The sequence below is a fragment of the Phaenicophaeus curvirostris genome, chromosome 4 (assembly GCF_032191515.1).
Source record: "Phaenicophaeus curvirostris isolate KB17595 chromosome 4, BPBGC_Pcur_1.0, whole genome shotgun sequence".
Lineage (NCBI taxonomy): Eukaryota > Metazoa > Chordata > Aves > Cuculiformes > Cuculidae > Phaenicophaeus > Phaenicophaeus curvirostris.
Genome location: NC_091395.1, coordinates 69,676,880 through 69,701,502, shown reverse-complemented (window position 1 = coordinate 69,701,502; position 24,623 = coordinate 69,676,880). Strand labels below are relative to the sequence as shown.

Here is a 24,623-nt window from a genome sequence, read left to right as displayed (position 1 = left end):
TAAGCCCTGATCAATGTTTCTTGCAGCACCGAATACTTTACTGCAGAAGCAGCTATGAAAGAACAGCAAAACGGTGGGAAACATTTAGGCGGCCTCTTGCTCTAACACTTCTTATCTAGTGCAGTGAAACAAGATCAGTAGTTTGAATGAGGAATTTATAGCTGTAAAAAGTACACCCACACATCAGAAATGCAGTGCTTGAAACCTCTTTTTAATCAGAGGAATCTGGGACTTCCTCCAGCAAGTGTGGAGTGATACGTCATTTATTTCCACAGAAATTAACCGCCAAATGTAAATTATCAGTAGCAGTTCTTTCAGAGAAAAGGAAACGTTCCAAGCATGAAGCACAGCCGTGGCATGCTCCCAGAGTCTGCAGCATCAGTGTTTCAGCTACTAACTCCTAAAATTAATAGTTCAAAATTTTGTGCAGATGAAAAATAACAGAAACAGATATTGCACAGAAGCTTCAGAGTACACGGCCTTTGCAAGCAGATACCGACCAGCAAAACTTACTCAGCACTATAAATACAATCTTATTTCCCCACCATTCAGAACTTTATTCTGACTGAGAAGCAGAAAAAGCTCAAGCTAGCTGACAGGAATTGTAAAGTTCAGATCTGAAACTCAGGCCTATGTGCCTTTTTCTGTGCAAGTACAGACTTTCCCCAAAGGAGGAGACTACACTCTTACTTTCAACTTTGTTGGCCTAATCTCTTATTCAACAGCCCCACAGTTAAAAGAAATCAGAAGCGCGAGCAGACCAAGATAAATCCTGTCCTGAGAAGATATAAGAAGATACTTTTCATTTCTCCAGGGAACACCTTACCCTTATCTATAACTTTGTGAAAGGAAACACTGTCAAATCGAAAGGCCATTAGTGTAGGCGGCAGGTATCTGACATTTAGTCTGTGTCAGTAACTGCTTGTGAACAGAAAAAAATCCATACCAAACACAGCCCTCACATTCTAGCAAAATCCTAGTTTATACCACACTCAGAAAGGATTTCAGCAGTACAGCAACTGTACACAAAAAAAATGATTTTATAAGCACAATAAAATTTGACAAAAAAACTTTTACTTTTTGGACACTAAGTTTTAATAAGTTAATTAGGAAAGAACTTTTCCCTCCCTTTCTACTTCAAATGTTCAAAAAGATGTCAAAAACTACACAAGTAATCACTGAGAACATAATCTTTTTGATGTTAGAATTAACTTAAAAACAAAATAAGAGAGTAAAAAAGAGAATAAAAAGTCAATAAGTAGAAATATACAGCTTCTAAAATTAAACAGTGTGAAAGTACCAAACCCAACTACAGTAAAACTTAAGCACGTTGAAGTATTACTTGTAGAAAAGAAATCTATCCCAAAAAAAACTATTACATCCTGCTCCTTCAAATTCAATAGAATAAGGGTAGCTGATGACTACCAGAGACCAAACAAAAGACCATGCTATTTTTTGGTAGGAAAAGAAAATACATGTATACATTTTTTTACCTTTTGAAAGAACGTTGAAAAATCTTTTGTAACATTTCCTTTGGCTGCTTTATTTTTTAAGGCCATCTCCTCAATCGTGTCCTGAAGGAATTTAGCCACTTCAAGCTTTACTCTCAACTCTTTCTTCAATCTTTCCTCCTGTTAAAAAAATATTTGGTTTTAAAAGTTCTTTCCAGAAATACACACACTAAATATCATTTCTTCTGCCCTCAGAGAAGTTATGTGGAGTATTTCTGAACTTCTGCTGCAACACACACAAGAGGACATTCACTCTCACCAAAGATCCCCAAATCACACTGAAAAACAGGCTGATGAGCACAAAGCTCCATGAAGCATGAGATGCAACATCAACAGAGTGAAATGCAGGATGAGCGGCCTCTCCTGCTACAACTAACAGCCACCCTCTGAGTTAGTAACAGGAAAAGAGATACTAACCAACTTCAGTTTGTGTAATTTCCAAATCGTGTGTCCAGCACAGAAATCCTATACTACACCTCGTTCAAACAGAGAGGAATTTATCACAGAATTAGAAATTAATGGTTGTTTAGATCCAAGTATACAATCACGATTGATTATATCTGTGGCTAACTAGGGGCTCCCTACATACAAACCTCATGTACGTAAACTGTGTTCTGAAAGTGAGAACTTGGGGGGGGGGTGCCTTTACAAAGCTCTAAACAATTCTGAGAAAACTTAATTAAAAGAAACAAATTTTAAAGAAAACAATGCATAAGACACTATTTCAAATATTGAGCATATATCTAAAAAATCTTGCATCAAAAGTAAGCACTACAAATGTTAAAACAAAGTCTGCCTATTTTAATACAAACTATAGAAAAATAAAGGTTTCATAGTTGTCATTTCTGCTTTGTAAGAGTCACAGAAAATGGAGATGAGGACAGCAAAAATAACAAGAGAAGTTAACAGCCTAGCTAAGCACCTGCCATACAAAAAGGTAAATCAGGGTGGCACTGGTTCATCACTATTTGTTAAAAGCAAGATCATCAAATCAACATAAAGATAACAAAGCATTCCCATAATACAGAAAAAAAACCCTTCTAATTTTTAGATTATATTCTGATTTATGTGATTTTTCCGATTTCTTCCTTCACCAAGAAAAAATCTATTTCTTCAAAACTTATCACTTGATTATAAATTCAGACCTCCTTACCTTTTTAGACTTTGTCTCAAATGTTGAAGGAAGCATATTAGGGAACAACTTAAGAGCTACTGGAAGCAAAAATTCCATAAATGGGACGACAATAAAAACTAGGAAAGGGACCAAGCGGAAAAGATCAGCACATATTCGAAGAAACTGGAAGAAGAGAAAAGAAAAAATTGATCGATAAGCAAAATTCTAAACATTTATCTAAAAAATACTTGATATGATCACTCACATTATCATTTAAAACTCACATATGTATTGGCTACAAAGGAAATTTAAAATAACACAGAAAAAGGATTGACAAAGTCAGGTTTTAGTGTCTTTCTTCAGGTTGCTATATACCACACTGCATCAGAGCTTCACCAGTTTTCAACACTATCGAAAGTATTCCAAAAGCCTCACTGTGTCTCAATAGGATTATTGAACAAGTATCTCATTTAAACCTCTTAAAAGCACCTGAAAACAGGAGGTGGTCATTTGTTGTCATTAAAGCTGCTTAACTTCTTTTATTCATCTTTATTTGCGCTCCACCACTTCTTACATGCATGAGCTACTAGGGACTATGTAATCAAGAATAAAAAGAAAGATCCCTCCTCCTCTGCCTTATAACAATTGTAATGTACATTTAAATCCAGGGTAATGAGCCCAGCTTGGTAGATCCTTGCTTTTTTTAATCAATGCTTTTGTACAGCAGTAATCCTCTGAAGCAGGCCGATGCATTAGTTACCAAATCTTGAACTGCATAAAATATTGTCCTTATCATTTCTGTAGACCCACAAATGTATATATTAGGCTGTACAGTCTATAATAAAATCTTTCAGTAACAAGGTTAATAAGTTGCTTTAGATTGGGAAGTACAAACTGCTTGACTCTACCTTGTTTTACAAAGTGAATAAACTGTTATTAGGAATAATGTCAGAGACTGAAGGTCAGACCAACTCTACAGTGCACTCCTGCCACAGCACTGCCATTCAACATCATTATTTCATAAACACAGCAATAATTGGCAAAAACTGGCCACATGAATGTTATTACACAAGGAAACCCATGCTTGCCCCTCTGTGCCCTCCTCACAGCTCATGCCAATCCAGGGGAACAACAGCCACAATCAGTACAGATTGCATGCTTTGCGAGAATACAGAACCAGTACAACTTTAACCATAATCTTCCTAGAATAAAACCAGCCGAAAATATAAACACGGTTTGAGGAATCTAGACTCCAAGTTCAGCATTTCTTATATATAAAAAAAACCACTTTCCCCAAAGGGATGCCTTGGTCCGTTGTTTGCAGGCACAAAGATGCTTCCATTCATTCCAAAAATAGAAAACGAATGACTACCAGCATGTTCAAAAATATGTAAGAAAGTTTGGAAGAAAATCTTAAAAGTCAGAAGAACAAGTACATTTTCCCTAAAAATACCCTCAATTTCTACAGCATGCAGTACAGAATTCCTATTTCCAATCAGTAGCTATTTTCAGACAGCATGTACAAGTACTTTGCACAAGGCAAAATCCCTCTCTGAGGAAGCAGTTGTACAACCAGACTAAGCTAACCTAATGCTGGCCTGAGATAATGTATAAAGAGCCATGAACGCAAGCTAGCAGTCACAATGTGAAGTTATACCACTGATACAGCTACAACTAACCCACAAATACACACACACAGGCAAGCAAAAAAGGAACAGTACAAACTGAAAATGGGGTGGGGTGGAAAATCTGATTCAAGGACCAAGGAGGACTGTCTTTTTTTTTCAGCAGCACTGCCCTGGATATCAGTTTACACAAATCATGAAACTACACCCTCCGCTAACTCAAGGAGAACAACTTTGCCCAGGAACCTAATACAATGGTGCATGATTACACACGCATTATTTGGCAGCTCAGCATGAAAAACTTGACTACTCTGTATCTGCTGCTACAGTTCATGTATTCCACTCTTCCCTCCTCTGCAGGGCCAAAAGGTTTGTAAAGGTGATATACCTGCCACAAACTCCACAGTGTTCACCACCTCACTTTGTGTCCTGAACCATCTTGTTGTAGGAGGCAGCACTAGAGCAATGAGTTTTTAACAGCCGGCACCATATTCTGCACATTTTACTTCTTCCTGCTTTCTCTCCTAAGTGCAAATATGTGACCCTGCCAAATCCAAACCCTACCAGCAATTGTACAAGCAGAATTTTGGAATGAACTTTCAGTTTACATAAGCAATAGCTGCGTTGAATTAGCCACGCTGCAATGGCTTGTTAATGTGTTAGATTACATGGATATCTTTCCATTATTGCCTCCAAAGAGGAAGGAAAGGGCAGGCAGAAATAACTCATTTGTCAGTCTGCGTGAAGATAAGGTTTCCCTAGGACTGTCAGTTCAGATGCAGTTTCACACATTTAAAGCAGTATGTACTTTTTTTTTTTTTTTTTAATTTCAGGAGCAACTTTTGTGAAGTTAGCCACTAATCTGGCATCAAAGTTTTAAGACTCCTTTAAATCAGCTAGCGTAATTTAAAGCTGAACTGATAAAAAATGAACTACGTTGAAATAAACTTAAAGTAAGTTTTTAAAAAGGCTGTAGGCTGGGTTGCTTTTCACTGACCCCAGGTTCTAAGCCAACCATGACTCCATTCCAGAGACAGGACATCCTCTGCCTACATACAAAGAAAATACAAAACCGAGATTGAGAATATAACACTGATGTAATTCTTAAAAGTATTTTCTCTACATCTTCTACACTGGATTGAACGCACACAGACACACACACATCATTAGACAAGAGACAGGATACAGCAATGTAAACACTCGTTTATACCTGCACAATAAATTCCTATTTTATTTTAAATAAGTGAATCGATACTGAAAAACCACATCTGTACAAAAAAAGAGAATCCAGGAAGGCCAAAGGTCAGAACACTATGTAAATATGACAAAGACAGCTCTGTCATCACTAGATGATAAAACTGAAGGGCAATCAAATGAGTACCCCATCTATTGATGGACTAATGCATGCATGCCCAAAGGCAACATACTACTATTAAAGGTTCATGACTCCTAGTCCTGATCTTACAGCAGAAATATTTCCATGATATCCAAATTTTACTGTTATTTGTATAATTTCTCAGAAGCATGGCTCAGTGAACATGAAACAGGCAGGAAAACCAATGGTTCCAGTCTTGCCCTCTGGAGGATTTCTGATTCTGTTTTAAGCCATAAATTAATTTGTCTCACTTGGTTTTCCAAGTTTCCCAAAGCTCTCAAGAAGCCAGCAAAAGCCAGAACTGCTGCTTCAAGGAGTTCTGTGGTCCTCGTTCCCTGCTGTCCTTAGTTACTCTTTCCTGGCACTACATAATCCCCTCTCTCACGTCAGCACAGACTGTTATATTTATTGCTGAGCAGCGTTTTGTCTGGAGCAGCTGCCAAACACTCACACCAGCAGAAGGAAGAGGGCAAAAATAAGCAGCATGAATATGCTGAGACCAAATACAATCAACCAGTGCCGTTGTAGAAAGAGATCAGGTGTAATCACAGATGAAAGCTGCTACATTTAACAATTTTTTAACAATTATTTGTCTTACCTTGTGAATACAGGAAAAAAACCAAAACTTTGGCACACTGCATTAAGATGTGATGGTTTTTAATGTCACATAAAAATGTTCAATTATGTACCTAATTTTATCAGGAAATTATTAAAACAATGAGAAAATATTCATATTTGTGATCATTTCACAATTTTTTTGAAGGCAGAGACATGAACCTAACGCATGGTGTATAAACTGCGAAGAACTGGACCCGTGACTGCAAGCAGCACTATTCGCTCCTGCTGCCGAAGTACGGACACTTTTCACTCTCCAATATTTCTTCCAGCACATTGTTTTCTCAGCAACTGCTGAAATGTTTTGGGTGTTTTTAAAAACAAAGGCATGAAGACAGACTTGAATGTCTTATCTTAATAAACTGGTTAAATATCTTTTCGTTAAAAACAATAAAATGGGAACTACTAAATCAGCATGTTTGATATACTGCTAATTGGTGAACACCAATGCATTCTTCCAAAAACATTTTTTTAAACCATAGGAGTCTTGAAACAGCTTATTATTTTGTATTCTTTTCATATACAAAAGCTCACATCAAATGTTTTTAAATCATTCTAGTTGAATAAGCACACTTACTTCACAAACTGAAATTACTATTGAAATGCATATATATCCTAATTTGAAAGCACTCTCATTTTGCACTCCAGATTTCATCCCCACCTCCTCTTTCCTTTTCCTTAAAATTATCAGTTGCATTTTTACAGTTTCATATATCTAAGTTATGTGCCATAAAGAAACACAGTATTATAAAGCAAAAATTTTCCTCAAATTATCTTATTTGGACTAAAATTAGATGAGTTAGAAAACTGATTCTACTTTAAACTCAAACCACAACACAAATATATTTGCAACAGATAGTACTAATATCTGATTATCAGCCATACATTTCAGCCTGCAGCTTTTCTTCTGTTTAAAAATAAAACAAAACACAACATAACTGGCACAAATCCAACCTTTACTAGAAGTGCTTTCCCTCTATTTTTACAGCTGGAGTGAAAAGCCAGCGAAAGTGGCCATCTACACAGAAGCAGCACATGGATGGGAACTTGAGAACAAACCACAATTGCTGTCCACAAGCCAAGACAGAAGAATCCTCTGCTGCTCCAGCTAGAAAATACCAAATTCATCTTCAATAACAGGGAACAAAAGTAAAACATTTTGGAGTCGAATCCAAAATTCTTACCGTCCTCACAAGGAGGAGGAGGGAAATACAACTAGCAATTTTCATTCTAGGAACAGAAGACAACGGAAGGAATTAACTCAGTTCAAAACAAACAGAGCAATCACTAAGGATACTTGAACGACATCCATGTTTACTCAGTACCTGTCTCCGTTCTCGACGAGACAAAGTATTTCCATGAAGTATTCGCCAGAGCATCCTCGCAGCTATCTTTGTGTCAATCCACAGTAATCGAAAACCATGGTAATAGTGCTTCAGTTCATCCACAAACCTCTGTCCAAGAGATTTTTTCACAACTTCCACTTCTGTTGGACTATATACAGGACCTCCTTCTTCCAACTTCTTGTTTTTGTCCTTTAAGGACTTCAGTGACTTTTCAACTATGGAGTCATCTTGAAGGGGACGTGAAGAATGCCACCATCTAACTGGAAGATACTGGGGACCTAAAACACCCACGGTTGTTAGTGGCGTCCATGAGCCAGAGGAGCTCAAGTATTTTTGTTCAGATCCTTTAGTCCAACAACAGTAGTGATCTTTTCTGGAGTATGCGTAAACAGGAGGGACGCTAGTGCAATATTTAAAGTGTACAGTCCTTCAGAAGAAAAAAGCATTCAAGAATTAGCAATATAATATAAGCTATTTATATATTTACATATATTTGTGTAGTTACATAAATTTATGTATTCAGAAAATGCATCATTTGAGAAACATCTACTGCATATTTAAGAAAAAAAAACATACCCGTGACTCACAATCAAGATGTCTATACCTGAAAAGAACACTTGGCTTTACTTGATCACAAAAAATAACCTGCAGGGAATTTTGCATTAGGCAACTTTGAAGGTAGCTTATTTTACTCCAATTACATAAACATCACCAACCAGAAGTGCTTTCCATTTAGAAAGCTACATTTGAAAATAGATCTGTAAATTGGCAAGTAACAAAGTCCCTTCTATTACTTCTGCTTGAACAAAACACTCAAAAGAAAAATAGAAGTTGTAGCCTTGGGATAGATGCTTAGTTAGAAGAGTATTAATATCAGAGAAATTCAGTTTTATTAGAGTTCCTCTTCTATTATCTCCATGCATCTAGTCTTCCTTTTTCAGCAGGAACTTTATGCACAAACTTCCATCATGGTACTGAGCTGGGGAACACAGAATCAACACTCTGCTACCTTATTCAGAACTTTGCTCTTTTCCTTTAATTAAATGTAAATTGAAGTTAGAAAGAAAGCATTGCTCGAGTACCCCAAACACCTATTATACACACAGAAGAACTATTCATTATAGTACAATTGCACACTTTTATAAAAGGATATGACAAATCTGAAATAGTAGATAAAATACTTAATGTAAATGAGTTCCATTAGTTGTCCTTCAAATTGAAACACCAACATTAAGCCATCTACAGAACAGAAATTACTGGGGTGTTTCTTCACCAAGCCCTTGTACTACTGAAACAAAATCTAAACAGGTATTTGTCTTTAGACAATGAACAGAAAATAGGTGCAAGTGGCTCTACAGCTCTGAGTTACATTTCAAGAAAAAAAAAAAAGTTTATTGAATATTTGTAAGTGTAGCCTCACTCATTCAATTTTCAGCCAAAAGTACTTTTTAAACTTAATTATCACATATATCCAATGAATTCAAATTACTTGAATGGTTTTATCTATTTAATGTTATTCAAATAGAGCTTTGTACAAGAAAATTTACTAAATTATTACTTTTTAAAGACACATGAATATTTTTTAGCTTAAGCTAAATTTTTAAGCATCTGACCATTCTCTGGCCAGATAACTGCTGCAAAAAACAGCCACACAAAACATTGTCTTGATTAGCTAGAAAATTAGACTCTCATAGATCATAACTAATGAGAATTGCAGTTCCTTCAGGAAAATAAAGTACATATTCAAAACCAGATTAAAAGACTTGCATAAATCAATCCACCCTGACTGTAAGTCATTACCCAAAAGCAAAGATCCCAGCCTGCAAACCAACTTCTATCTAGAGGCATCTACATCCTTCTGCATGCAGAGAGGAAGGGAGCTCTGCCAGCAGAACTGGTTCTGAGTCTGCAGGGAAAAAACAGTTTCAGAAGAAACGTGCCTCTCTGAACACTCTTGCACTAGCAGGATGTCAGACAACTTCCGTCCCAAATTGTCCTTAGAAACGGTATCGCTGCAGTCCCTTGCTTTTGGATCTGGGTCATCTAGGGAATGCACGCTAGTTTGTTTTATTTTAAGCAGCAATATTACATGAACAGCAGTTTTTGGTAAAAAAATTTCCCCAAAAAATAACAGCAGCTTTCTCCCAATATTCTGTGGCTCACGTAACAGACTTGTATCTGTCAGTTTCCATTTTGCCAAGAGAGGCCTCATACAAAAATTTAATAAAGAGTAAAAAGAGATCTGAAATGCTTTATGTATTAAAAAAATACTCATAACTGATTATACGATAAGTGGTATAGAACTAAAATGACATGAAAGGGATTACTTTATGCTTTCTATCAGAGGGTTATGTGTAGAGACACATCCTTATGTTAAAATGGAAACAGGAAATTGAAGAATAGCCACTGTCTCCTGAGCAGTTAGACTGTAAATAAGCTAGAGAATACATCTTTTAACATTCCAAGGAAAGGAATTAGGAAATTCATATCCACAGGTATGCCTTGTGAGCCAAGTCAGGAACAGGAAATGGAATCTGCCAACATCCAACTACTTAAGTTCCTTAAGACCACACAGCAGCTGTATTACTTTTCCAAAGAGGATGCCATCTCCTAGAAGAGCCTCACTCAAGGCTGTCACATACAGCAAACTACTTTGTTTTAATAAAGATACAACTCAAATGACATACATTCCCAACTGTCAACTCTAGTTTTTTGTCCCAATTTCAAACCAGATTTGACTGAACGATTACTGTAGGCAACTCCACAGAGAAAGTATGCAAGAAGCCCATGATATCCCATGACGTCACCTGGAATCACTCACACACAAGATTAATATTCTACTGCTTTCATATTGTAAGTGAAACCAAAAGGGAGGAAGTGGGCGGAAAAAGGAAGACCTCACTTTCCTTCTCCCACACACAGCCAAGCAAATCAAAAAAATAATACCCAGCCTTCCTTTAACTTGTCAATAACATAAGCTAAAGCTAATATTTTCACACTTTGTCTAGAAGATTTTAACCTACATTCTATGAATATATACTAACCGATGATTTTGTACAGATTCAGTTTTAAGAAATAGTTCATATTTACTCACATTTTGTCTGCCAGCCTCAGGGATGTACAGCTAAGACATGCCCGATCTCCCAGGTTACCTACAAAACAAGCAATAATTAGCATTAATTCTGAAATTCAGGAAGACCTTTACCCACATAGTGACGTGTACATAAATACGTGACTTAAAAAACTGACTTATGCAAAAATGTCTACTACTGAAAGCATAAAACTGACGCTGCTTAACAGCAACAGGGCTTCTTTACAGTGCCTGTTTTAAGCACATTCCCACTCTGGATGATTGTGCATCACAAACAGCCAAGTCTTAAAATTGTTTTGCTTTGACAATAACCAAGGGAACTACTGAAGATCAAATACCTCATCCTGTTCCAATACAAGTCATAGCACATGCCGTGTTCTCCTTATTTCTCTCAATCTGTAATCCCAACACACAGGATGAAAGACAGAAAACTGGTGGGAAACAATTCTGTAGCACAGGTGACATCTCCATAAGTGTTCAAGCAAACAGTCCATATATGCAGTCAAGCTCTGTGGATGTGCAGGGTACTGACTGCATTTGTTCCACTGCCTGCAGACAGGTTTCCAAGCCCCTCAGACAAGTAGGAACCTAAGCGCACCTCACTGGAGAGGTGGAATCACATCACCACTTTGATACATTGCTGTCCATTTTTATCAGCACCTGGTAAAGATAGCTCTGCACCTGGATCTCTCTGCAAAGAATTTAAATTGTCCTGAAGGGCCAGAGATCGATCCAAAGCCCATAAAATGTTAGTTTTCCAGCAAACGTCATGTTCCTCAAAATGAATTTAATCTGACATGCTAACTCAGAATCAGTCCTAATAGTAACTAATAAATTCCACAAGGAGGGCTGATGTCTATGCACGTGCATCCTCTGCCCAGGTTCAGAGACAAACAGCATCCATCCTGGTAATAAACTGAGGAGACCATGAAAAAATAAATCCTAAGTCAGTTCACATGTTTCTGTAAAGGACTATGCTTGAGAGCTTTCCAATCATCCAACACCATGGAAGCATCATCAGCTACATAAAACACTACCTAGTCATTGTATGCAATCTACAATAACTGATTCCTGAACCCATTAGAAAAGCATCAATCTCTCTACAACAATTAAAACAAAAGATCTTGTATTGATATCTAGCTGCAATAACTCAAAGCTAGCTGATACCAAGTGCAAAAAGACTCTAGGACAGAACAAAAGATGGTCTCATGAGCAGGAATCCAAACACCTTGATTCTTCTTGGCTAATCTTTTCAGAATTCACTGTACCCAAAACACAAATGGAAAGCTGGATGGAGTATGCACACTGTGGTTTGTTTCTCCCAGCTGGGTCCTACTATTTCTGGTCAATCCTAAGAGACAGCAGGATAGAAAGGTCATTTTAGAGGTTAGCGGTCAACATTTTCACCTTCAAAACAAAGATATAGTCTGTCACAGAACCTGAAGTAACACTTGTATCTGAGAAAACACAGCACTCGATGCTGATCACCAGAAGCCTTCCCCAACAAAATGTCTTAATTATTAGAGGAAAAGAGACACCTCCAAAATTAGGTAGGGAAATCAGAAGATAGAGGGGGAGATAAGTTAATTTACCAAAGAAATTTTTCAGCAATCGTGCTAAGTGGGCTTTGGTGTCATTACAACAAAAGCTACATCCTTGACAAGTCAAAGGAAAACAATTTACCAATCTCAAATTATATCAAACTAACAGGCACTCACTGCTATTGCAAGTGGAGTTAGTGGAAATTTTATCTCCTTCTGGCTCAAAAATCAAGTCCTGAGAATCTATGAAGGCATTCTGACACTCTCTAATATTTACAGAAAGATCAGCAGCTTAATTTCTTGACTGAGAAGTCTAGCCATCTCAGAAGGACGTCCCTGACTTTAAGGAACAGCTGATCAAAGCAGACATGAACTCGAAGTCTCGAGGAATAAGTAGCAGCACAGTAATCTGTCTCTCACCTGAGTGCCAGGAAGCACGTAAGGTCTACAGCACAGTAATCTGTCTCTCACCCAAGTGCCAGGAAGCATATAAGGTCTATGTTCCAAAAAGAGAGTCCTACTAGCAGTGGACATTACCTACTATGGACAGGTGTCCCCTCAACAAAGAGGAATGATCTGGAGATCAAAACTGTTTTGGAGTTCCTTAGATGAAACTCCATAAAAGCAAGACACTTTCACTTTGCTTATCTTTCTTTTTCCAACCAGACTCATTAATGCTAAGGAAGGGGCCAAAGAACAAAATACCATGGTTACCATAAGAAAACATGCTGACTCAAGCACTTCTTGTCATACAGCTATTCAGAGTGTGAACAGGTACATAGAAATATCATTTCACCAAAAGATTCCATAAAGTACATGTTAATTTCAACTCTACCAGTTCTGACAACAAAGCTCTTCATGTTTTGCAGTGTCTGTTCTAGCCGTGTACCTAAGTACAAGCCAGCCTTGAAATAAAATACGTACAGCCTCCACAAAGGAGCAAAGTCCATATCCTAGGAGCAAGGAATAATACAGACATTCAAAATTGTCTGGAGAAGGTCAGTGTGACTAAGCACACTCATTTGAAGTGTTGAGCGTGTAAGGGATCTGCATTAGGATTACTCTGTTTGGAAGTAAGACAGGCAATAGTGCCAGAAAAGCTGTTTGCTATTGCATTCTTCATGGAATCAGTCAGAAGAAGCTTTTTTTAAAAGATATAACCAAACATCAAGTCTAAACTTTAAATGTAGAATAGCTATATACTTTTACTATTATATAGATTTTTGCAAAGAAAAGGCTAACATGAACTGAGTCTCTACAGAAGTACAAGCCTGTGGTACTTAACAGCTTGATCTTGACGGGAAGAACATTTAGGATTCTTAGAAGCACTTAGCTTTAACCTAATCTTAGACTACTTACACGCAAAGCAAAGAAGATGAGCTAAGTAAAGCAAAACACTATAAAAAAGAAACTACACCACAGAATAATGTAGTAATAATACATTATCACCCCAATTAAAATCACTGATTATGCCACAAGCATGGTGTATTGAAGCACACAAATTACTTGATTCTATCACGGTATTTCAGCAAATGAGAATTTTCATGTGGGTCGAGATCTATAATATGCAAAAACACAGGGATGATTAGCATTTCTCCTTATGCTTAGGCCACAAAAAGAGTCAGAGCTCTAATCTAATTTGAAGGTACGTGATGTATTTCTTTCCTGTTTTAAACAACTAGGATGGCTAAGATACCCCAACTTCTTGTCCAGGTCACTGTGGAAGCTCAGCCTAAATAAATGTTTTTACAACAATAGCCAAAAAAAAAAAAACCAAAACAAAACTCAAACCTTCAATAAGAAACAGCTACCGTACTTGAGGGATTACTGGTAACCAAGAAGCCAGCTTGTTTATCAAAATGAAGCAGCATCTGTATGGTTGATCAGGTTTGTCCGAATCTAACATGCAGACACTCTGTCCTCACTGACAGCACTTCAGGGACAAATTGCTGCCTGTTAAGCTTTCACTCATTCCTCACTAAACCCCTACTCCAGCATGTAAAAAGCAACTGCAAGCCTCATGTACGTCACAGGTTATCAGCTGCTTCGTGACATTAAACTTCACTGCCCTAAGATATTTAAACCACCAAATGATCTTGATTATTAATGGAAACTACCACACATTGTGTTTCCTTTCTACTTTCCAAAGTTTTCAAAGCCACTTGGTAAAAGGCAAACTCACACTTTCCTAATGCAGGCTAAAAAAGCACGCACTTTCCTAAAGCATATGGAGATGTGGGTAACGGGTGACAACAGCCAAACTATATTGAGAATAAGGCAGACAGGTCTGAAAAGTAATAACACGCTCCTCTGCCTTAATAAAACCCACGCGTTTTAATTCCTCAGCCCACTGGCATGCGAGAGGCACACAGGTCCCCACTGCCACTTGAGTAAAGCGCCTCCAGCCTGCTGGGGCGGAGGGGGCTGCACGGGTTGGGGGTCCCAGGAGATGGGGTGGGGGCACATGGGACAGAGCAGCGGGGTCGCACAGGACAGGGTCACAAGGTATGGGGGGGCACGGCAGGGGTGGGGGGTCGGAGAGAGGCACAGCAGTAGGGTCTAAAGGGGGCACGGCAGGGGGGTCTGAGGAGAGGACGGCAGGGGGTGTTGGAAGGGGGTACAGCAAGGGTGGGGGATCGGAGAGGGGCACGACAGGGGCCCAGCGGCCACCCCCGTCCGGGAAGCTAGTCCTCGGCCCCGCGCCAGCAGCCTTCCCTCCGGCCCTCCCTTCCCCCCGTGCCCAGGCCTTCGGGCCGCGCCTCGGGGCGGCGGCGCCTCGAGCCTCACCCAGCTGCGGCTGTCGGCGCAGCGCTCGGGGCAGGCGGCAAGCGCGCCGGCCGCAGGTCTGCAGCAGCATGGAGGCCATGGCGGCGGCGGGCTAGCGGCGGCGGCTGCGGGCTACCGGCCTGCTCATGTCCCGCCGGGCGATCCCCGCACGCCCAGCAGCGCCGGAGCCGCCGCCGCCGGCCGCGCTTGCGTAGCGCCGCCTCCCGCCGCGCGGGGCATGCCGGGAACTGTAGTCCTCGGGAGGCGCACGGTAAGCCGCCAGCGGGGGCGCGCGGCATGCTGGGATCTGTAGTCCAGGGCGGGGTGGTATGACCTCATGGAAGAGCTTTGGGCGGAGGTTCGGGACGCGGTGCATGCTGGGAGATGTAGTCCAGGACTGGGTAGTAGAACGCGGTAGCGTCTTCGCGGAGGCGCTGGCGCGGTGCATGCTGGGAGATGCAGTCCTCCCGCAGGCGCGCTTCCCGCATGGCGGTGGCTCCCCCCCGGCAGCCCGCGGCGGGGAGCGGTGGGCGGGCAGGTCCTTAAGGGAGCGTCGGAGGCCGTGGGAGCCTCCCCGGGTTTGTTTACCCGAAAGGACCGTGGAAACGGCGTGGCGCGGAGCGGTGGCTGCCGGGAAGGTGGCGCCGGCTGCCCTGAGCCGCTCGGGCAGCGCGGAGCCGCAGCCCGGAGAGCAGCGCCCCAGCGCCAGCGCCTCCCTGCAGCGGCGTTCCCTCCCGTTTGGGGCTAAAACGCGGCGTTTACGCTGATGGCTGCCTGGCAGCAGTTGTTTGGCTGCCTGCACGTCCATTGTGTTGCATCTCGGGGGAAACGTGTTCTCTCCCCAGCCCCTGTCTCGCTGCACGCGATCGATGGAGACCGCTCCCTCGTGTTGCCCAGGCCTGAAAGAGGCTGCTTGCTTCCTAAAGCTCCAAAATGAGCCTTAGAGAGTTCTATTTGCTGGCGTTTTCGGTATCACTGACAGAAAAAATACCTTTCTGGTGGAGCAAAAGCATTTTTTAATATGAAATCCTACATAAATTAGCAGGGGTGCTTTGGTAATGCTGGCTAAGTCTGCCTACAGGTAGCAGATTATTCGTTGAATAACAGTCAATACCTGAGAAGCATCGGGATCTTTTATATTTAGGTACTGAGTTAAAACTGTCTTAAATAGCACCATTCATTTTGCTTAGGTTTTAATTGCACAGAGAAGACGCGGGGAATCACCAGAAGCAAATGGCAGAACTTATAATTTCATCAGAGAACGGTGTGCTCTCTGATTCCATGAGGCATGCGTATGAGGTTTGGGTGTTAACGCCTTCATTTTTCATGGAAAATGGGAGTGGGGGGGAAGCTGCTGGGTCTCTTATTCAACAAGATGGCTGACACCCCATCAATAAGATGGCTGCCTCAAGGACAGGGCTCCACATGACAGGGATGCCAAGGTTTCAAGGCTCCTCTCTTCCGCAGCGCTTGCTCGCCTCTACACCCACCTAAGCCCCAGAGAAAACAAGTCCTGTTCATATATAAATGGTAGCAGGAGCTTCAGGTTTGACCCAAAACATGAATAAAACGGTGTCCCACATGGAAGGCACCTTAAAATCATCTGGTTCCAACCCCCCTGCTGTCATCCTTTCATGTTTGAGACTTGGTAAATGTAGTAACTTGATTGGTGGTATTTTGAAGTTGTTTTATGTATTTAAATAAAATCCTCAGAAATTTCTCTTTAAGTATGAAAAAAATAATTAAATTTAAAATACTTGTGTTTTTAATTCAAGAGAATATGGTGTGATATTCAGTTGACCAAATCTGAAAACAAGATTTTAATCAAGACATGCTTTTCTCACATGTTTTAAGTGTATTATCTACAGAAACACTAATGTTTAAATTCAGTGACTATTAAAATTTAATTGGTATTTTTATTTATGTACTTATGATTAGAGCTGCTTTTAAAGTGTTAGGCTCCCAAATGTGTTGCAAGATTTTTAGCCAGCTGTGTTTGCTTTACGAGTATTTAAATATGTGGTACATTTAAATGGTTAAAATTGTTTAAAATGTGCAACTCAACAATAGTGCTTTATGTTAATACAGCACTCTTAAAAAAAAAAAAAAACAAACAACAAATCTTCCAATCTACACATTTCTCTCACTAGGCTGGATTTGTAGCCTTCTCTTGTTATTCTTTTTTCTTTCTGGTTGGCTGATAACAAAACCAAATTAAATGGGGCAACTAATGGCAGTTCCTCTAACAAAGCTGCTTAATTATGTAGAAACATTTTATGAAGCCTAAAGAAGAAGAATAATATGCTCTGAAGTCATTAAACTATTGACAAGAGATTTCAGACAGCAAACAGATGATTACAGAGGTCTCAATACATAGTAACCAGACTTTCAATAGTTTCATTAAATTCATTAGTATTCAGGGTAGCAGACAATGTACATGCATGAGCCTTTTCAGAACTGAATCCGTTATGTTTTTTGTACAGTCTTTTGTTCTGGATTTGTTTATACCTGGAAGTTACATGGTTTTCTATCCTGTATGCACTCTGTAAAAATTTCTTAAGTGGAGACAGTTTCAAAATACTAATTGGTTTTTTGCATTTGCCAAGCATTGTGAAATAACGCGTAAGAAAACACAAAGTATTGATAATATTCAAGTAGCTGTACAAATTGATCCCATGTGAAAAGGCTCTGTGACTGTAGGTGATAACATGGGCCTTCAATGCAAGTCAGTTTTTGCTTTAAAGAAAAATGTCTTTCACTCCGTCCAGACCAACAGCCTATTAGTTCACAAAGGAAGCACTCATCCCCAGAGTAAAGCACGACACGCATAGCTTCTAGGGTTTAATTTTTTGAAAAACTTAAGCTGCAGCAACAGTGTTGTTTGAAAAAGTTGTCAGCCATCTTATTGAAAAGGATGTATTTTCTAGCAAAAACAGGGTGGGAGACTGAAAGAAATACATCCTCCTTTTTCTGTATCAATTTAATGATTAAAATAAATGTAATCTTTAAACAAAATTAAGGCTATTATTTAGACTTAAAAAAAAATTCCCCTGAATGGTAAATGGAAGGAAAAGCAAGGTGAGATTTATCTGAAAAATTACAAAACAAACTCCAGATAACAGAAGATTGTGATGCCTGTTACAGGCTGTGGAAATAGCAAACATGTTTTATATATATGAGCACAGCCCAGTGATATGAAAAAAAGCAAGAATGTTTTACTTGTCCAAAAGCATTATGTGTATAAGACCTAAAAATCACAAGATATGCATACATCTGTGCATTAATTGCATAGACGTGAAAAAGGAGCTGATGAACCTGTAATTCTTGCTGAGGAAGTTTGAGAGATCCGTCTAGAAATGTGGGGGCAAATGTCAGTATGAACTGGGAGCAAAACTGTAGAGTAACTAGCTATAAATGCAGAATACTCTTTTAGAACACCGCTGTTCCACATTGCAAAAAAATTCTCATAGTAAATAGTTAAATGAAATTCTTATCTGCAGTTATCCCTTATTTTTATCTCTCTCTGCCACCTAGGGAGCTCTGGGGTAAACAGATGCACACAGGGATCGGGATTCCCCTGTGGCCTGTCCAAAGCATCTGCAGAGTTGGAGGGGACACCCCTTCATGCTCACTACTGTTGCCATCCCTTCCCTAAGGACATGTCTCAGGAAGGGCTTCCTAGATCCTGTTGGTTCTTAGGATAAAATATCCTCACTCCCAACTCAGACAGGTGCTCGGTTACCCTGTAGCTTGTGAAAGCTGCTGTATAATAATACAGAATCAATGATGCTCCTGCCAGAACCACCACGCTCGTTACACCGGCACAGGCTTGGTTTCCCGTCACACTCAGGTGACAAGCCAGGCTAGCAGCAAGGACAGCAAGGACTGGGGAGATAGGATTCAGTGGGTGGAGGGGAAGGAGGTGCAGTGCTTCATGCTCTGTCCTGTAAGCTGGAGGAGGTGGGAGCATTTGAGGAGATGGGAGACAGGTTTGCCATTTTTTCTGCTGGAACATCGTATTTGTGTACACAGTGTGATTCTGAAAGCTACACAGTGGTACAGGTCCATAGACAGTACTGAAAAGTAGGATTGCATCGTTAGTCTGTAGAATCTGTTTCCATGGCAATCCTCAGGTTGTCTCCTTGAATAGATGTAACAATGTGGGATTAACCTCATCTTTATTCACCGCTGCTCAATGTACATCTGAAGGAAAAAAGAGGGAAAAAAAGACATTACTGTGCAGCTAGTTGCATCAAGTTTCCACTGGAGGGAGAAAACCAACAGATTATTAGTAGTTCTTTAAAAAAATACTCCCATTCATCATCACAGATTTTTAGGAGAGACTCCTGGGATACGGAAGCTGGTTGCTCTGTAAATGTTAGAGGCCAAAGGTAAAAGTTCAAGTGGTTGCTGGATTACAGACTTGCTCTGTATGTACGTCCAGGTCATAAGTTCAGTCCTGTGTGTAATGGGCCAAAAACAAGCGGCAGGGGCTGCAATGTTAGCGACAGCACAGAAACAAACTGCCTCGGGAACCTTTGCACACAATGCAGTGAAAAGCTATCCAGACATTTCCATGACAGTAATAGCTTGCTGTAAACAGTCATTCCAGATCCAAGGATAATTACCTGCTCAAATTCTAGTCAAAAAGTGACATTTTTAAAAGATTGCATGGGCTTGACCCAAATTAGCGACACAAAATAATTTATTAGGTTGTCATTAATTAAATGTGACATGCAGGCAGATGAGAACACAGCTGGGAGAATACAAACAGGTAATTTTGAAAATATTTTCAATTTGAGGGAAGAGCAGCACTTGCCGTTCATGGTGAGTCACACAGATTCTAGCTTTAACCAGCAGATGGAGCTTATGTGAAACAAACAACCTGAAAAACTGCATCATCATCATCATCTTCATCATCATCATCGTCATCCCACAAAGCAGTGTTTTGGGGTGCTGCTGTCTGCAGGGCTGGAGGAGGACATGAGGAAAAAGCTAGAAGGTTCTAGCCAAGGCAGGGTCAAGCAGGGCAGGCAGTGTTCAGGCTGTGTACGGATAGCAAAAGGCAAAAAACTTAGCTATAACGAGTAAATTGATTCAGAGACTGAAAAATCGGAAAGGGGGGGAGTGGAGAAAAAACAAAAGGAGTCTCTACTGTTAAAAATACACCTGTAAATTCCAGCTGATAGGAGAAGGTATGAGATTTTGCTACAGAATTGCCAGTTCAGTATTTTAGATAATCTGTTATGCCTCCAAATGTGTCAGTTTGATTTTATGAATGACAGGCTTTAGAAACATGTATTTAGAGTAATTCTTTGCTTCCAGGTTTTCTTGAATCTGTAAGGTGTGCAAGTTCCTGTGTACTATTAGAAACACAGAAAGCTGACAGCCTTATGTCATCGTCTGCGTCTCAGAGTTAGGTCTTTAAGAAAACACCAAATGTTGTGTTACTGTCAATAAAAGCTCAAAATCTGCCACCTCTGTTTTTATGAACCCCTTAAGAAACAAGACAATAAAAGACCGGGGAAGTCCTTCTCCACCCCAGCCCAGAATTTGTGGACCTGATCCTGCACTCCTTATGTATCTCCAGACTCCTGGTGAAGTCAGCCAGTTTTATAGGAGCGCTGGAAAAATAGGAGTTCCCTGCAAACCAGAGATACCTTTCTGTTTGTGTCCATTAAAGAAACAGCAGAAGGTTAGCACCGTTTAGGAGAATTTTTACCTCTATATTCTAAAAGGGAGAAGAATGGGCTACTTCCAAAGGCCATTTTAGTGGCAATAATGTAACTTTCTTTAGCAATTTGGCAAGGCTTAGCCTGCCTGTGGTAAGCACTGGTATAGAGGGGAAGAATTACAGCCAGCGCACACACACAGCTGGATGACTTGTTGCAGGCAAAATGCTGTGTAGTCCCATTGTCCCCCAGGCATATTCGGGCTTGATCTGTATCTAAGGAGAGAAGAAGAACTAAACATTCCTGTTAAAAGAGCAAATAAGAAGGATATTGCAGATGGATTGGTTGATTTGCTTTTTGCTTAAAAATTCCTGTGCAGATTTTAGCCCTCTTGGTCTTCAGCTGTTGTTACTTCTGTCTTGCTGGTTTTGCTGATGATCTTAGTCCTGGCCCATATTTTTCCCTAGAAAACAGCCTGGATGACCCCTCCAGAATATCTTTTCAACCTTTTAATTGCTGTCTCCTCTTTACCTTTCAGCATTAAACTTTCTACCTTATGTAATCCAGACCAAGCCTGTAACACAGATCTCACACTTTTTTATCCTGTTCTCCTTGACCTGACTAACACTCCCATCTTCCGTGCTGCTGTACAATGACCTCCCCATTCCAGCAGGCAAACCCGCAGCCCCTCCTTTATTCAAGTCAAAGAGCTGCTTTTCTCAAGAGGCCTCCCCACAGAGATAATGAAAAGCAGATTAAGAGATTTAAAAAAAGGAGTTGGTTCCTTTGGAATGGTCAGTGCGCTTTCCCTTTTTACAACCATCCTCTATACTGTAAATTTTCTAAATCAGGGTTTGTCTGGATGTCTGTCCCGTGACCTCAGCAGGACCTAAGCTGCTGGGCCCCAATCCTACACATGCTTATGCATTCCATGTCACTTTGCTATCAGTAACGTTCACAGACATTGGTAAAGGAACAAGCAAAGTTATGTATTTGTAAAATAAAATTCTGGTGCTTGCCAGGTAATATCATAAAAGTGTTGGAAAAGGCTAAAAATTAATATTTTTATCTTTGTCCTTGTGACACTGAAAGAATGGCAACCCTGGTTTGGGCTGATTTGTAGGTATCTGAGAATCTTGAGGGGAAATAACCTGGTGCAATGTGATGTGAAGCTATAGAAAAATAACAAAGAGCCATCAGCACAAGTACATCCCAGTGGTGCTTTGCCAGTATCCTGCCTTTTTCTTGCAGCTGAATTTCAGGCATCAGAAACAGAAGATGCTTTGTCTGGGCTATCCATGTAATCAGCAACCTCTCTCCTGCCTGTCTTAGGCCTCTTTTCACTTTATTACTATTACAGCATTACCTAGAGACAGACAGAGACATTTAGCCCAAAATGTCCTGTTACCTTAAAGCGATTAGTTATTTTGTCAGTAATGTATTATGTGCTTTAATCCTGGGTTTGTGCTTGTGTGAGGTGTGGCTTTCGAGTTATATGCCTATATGAGAAAATACAAAGTTAACATGAGAGAGCTTTACCACTGGATTTGATCAGTATCAAGGGGAAGTAAAGTCTCAGAAAGCAGGCGCTTTTCTCTAAAAGAGGGAACTTTGAGTACAAACTGAAGTCTTAGCTGGGGAATGCTAAAATCTAGCCATTAAATCAGCTGGATAGAGCGAGTGGAACTCATTGGGACTAATCTGAGCAACAGGTAAAAGTAAACCATCCAGAGTGTTTGTCAGTCAGGATGACAAGCCTCACACTCATTCCAATACAACATATATTGATAATTTTCTTTTTTAATTACTACTCCAACAGCTGAAGGAGGAAATACACCCAACAGATAGCAACAAAAAGACTTCATTCCCCTTTGGCTCAGCCAGCAGTGCTGTCCTGCCGTGCCAAGGGAACAACCGCCTCCCCTTTCTGAGGCCTCTCCTCTTAAGGAACAGACATCTAACTCTCCCTGAGTGGGAAGCCTCTTTCAGCGTGCCAGCTGGGAATCAGGGCCCTGGGCACAATCCCAGCACCTGTGCCTATATTTCTTACAGAGCACGGCCAGCTGCTTTCCCAGGTCTGCAAATGCCCCGTACACCATATTTCGCCTCATTTCTGTGTATTGCTCTGGATAAGCCATGCAAATGTGTTTCTTATATTTGGAGTTTTGCAAATACACTATTTTACATTTTTCTTAACCTGGTGTATGTTAAGCATCGTTTCATGGTACTGACAAGTAGAGCTATGCCTTGTTTTCAGTAAGCCTTAAAGCAGTGGTGTTGAAGCAGCAACGCCCAGAACCCCTGTACTATTTTTGAGGGAATTTGAAGGTGAGCAGGGTGTAACTGTGGGCCACTTTCTAAACAAGTCACACAGAGTTTGGGCAGAAGAAGTGTTTTTAATGGTTAGTTTTTGTTAGCAAACTTTTCTGTCATTAATCAAGGTAGCACAGAGTATAGCTGACCGAGCGTTCACACGCGTTAGATAATTGCTTTGGCTCTGACTTGGTTCATAGCACATTAGACTAGTCATTTCTATCTGTGACACCAAACTATCAACTGCAGACTTCCTGTGTGGAAAAAATTATGCATATTTTCCGAGTTTGCATTATGTTCTTACTTATCCAGCAGTTCTTATGCAGAGGCAAGGCTAGAGTTAAGAGGAGGCTGGTGTCACTGCTAATAGCTTGACTCTGAAAAACCCTCCCATAATTCAAAATTCTAGTATAAACAGGAGCCAGACTAGCGTTTGCATTCTCTACTGCAACAGGAAAAGGATACGTAGAGGTCTGGAAAATAGTGAAGGTGGGAGGAAAGTGAATAGAAAATGGTTATTATCACTGCTGATAATACTGTATTAAGGCAATCAGTTTATCAGGGACCAGGGCTTAAAAAAGGAAATAGGTTTTCATATGAAGTCTTTGCCACTGAATGTTCTAAAACCCTAAAATATTAATAAATAGGTTCAAAAAAATAGAAATTCAAGGGAGATAGGCTTACTGAAGCCTGTGACACATGCGCATCTAGATGCAATGTCTGGTTCAGAACCTAGGAAGTCCTTAAACTACTGATTTTCAGAAGCAGGAATGACAGAAGCAAGTAAAAGCTCCTTTTCCTGTGCTCAGTTTCCAATTCTAAATAACTATTTCTACTTCCCTTCTTGGTTTTCCCTGAGGAAAGGACATCCCTGTGCCTGCTTTGAATTTTTAAAGCCTTCTCCATTCTGTACATATGGAGGTGTGAATAAGAGACCATAAATGATTAACCGTGGGCAGCTAATGAAAACCACAGGATGTGAGTCCTAAGTTGGAACCAAGGAGTGTCAGAGGTGAACTGAAGGGTCATTTTTGGTGGGTCTCAAGCCACTTGACTGGAAGCATCCATAGCTCATCCCATGCTGGGGGTTATGGCAGTTCAGTTAGCCCTAGACAAGCACAACACTGTTTCTGCCATCCTTGCAACTCCAGGTATTGCTCTCACTACGGAAAGAACAAACAGGTTAATAGAGATGGGGATTTTTTGAAGAAAAGTGAGATGAAAGGCAGGTCAGAAAGGGAAAGGATTTCAGTCCAGTTGGTAACTTACACAGAACTTGGCAGCATAAAACCCTGCTGGGGAAGGGAACTCGCATCTTCTCTGGCTTTCTTACCACAGTGTTTCCTCTCTGGACTTTAAAAGTCCAACTTCTGTCATAATTCACCTGGCAACAAGTTACTGTCTATCTCCCTCTAGTGGGTAATTGCCCGTGAAAGCCATGAGGAGACATGCATTAAAAATTTGCCTTGCACTTACTTTCCTTTATCTTCTTTCTTCAGTTTCCTTTCTTCTTCTTCTTCTTTGCTCCATTATCTTTCTCACAAATACAATCAGTGTTTTTCTTGCTACCTTCTAAACATAACGCCTGCTCTTCCTCCATTCCTGTGCTGTGTGAGGAGTTGGGCCATTTGAGGGTTTCTGTTTGGCTTTGATA

General features: G+C 40.3%; 2 protein-coding genes across 3 annotated transcripts in view; one reads left to right on the top strand and one right to left on the bottom strand.

The window, feature by feature from the left end:
• Window positions 1-15,200, bottom strand: part of LETM1 (leucine zipper and EF-hand containing transmembrane protein 1) — a 30,271-nt gene extending 15,071 nt beyond the window's left edge. For both annotated transcript variants that reach the window (XM_069856479.1, XM_069856480.1), the window contains exons 1-5: window positions 15,006-15,200; window positions 10,681-10,738; window positions 7,566-8,013; window positions 2,665-2,808; window positions 1,494-1,631 (exon numbers count right to left, since the gene is read on the bottom strand). In XM_069856479.1, coding sequence (XP_069712580.1) covers window positions 1,494-1,631; window positions 2,665-2,808; window positions 7,566-8,013; window positions 10,681-10,738; window positions 15,006-15,084 — 867 coding nt within the window. In that variant the 5' untranslated portion in view covers window positions 15,085-15,200. The remainder of the gene's footprint in view (window positions 1-1,493; window positions 1,632-2,664; window positions 2,809-7,565; window positions 8,014-10,680; window positions 10,739-15,005) is intronic.
• NSD2 (nuclear receptor binding SET domain protein 2) overlaps window positions 15,114-24,623 on the top strand; it is a 108,965-nt gene continuing 99,455 nt past the window's right edge. The window contains exon 1 of the mRNA XM_069856474.1: window positions 15,114-15,255. The gene's annotated coding sequence lies outside the window, so the exon portion shown is untranslated. The remainder of the gene's footprint in view (window positions 15,256-24,623) is intronic.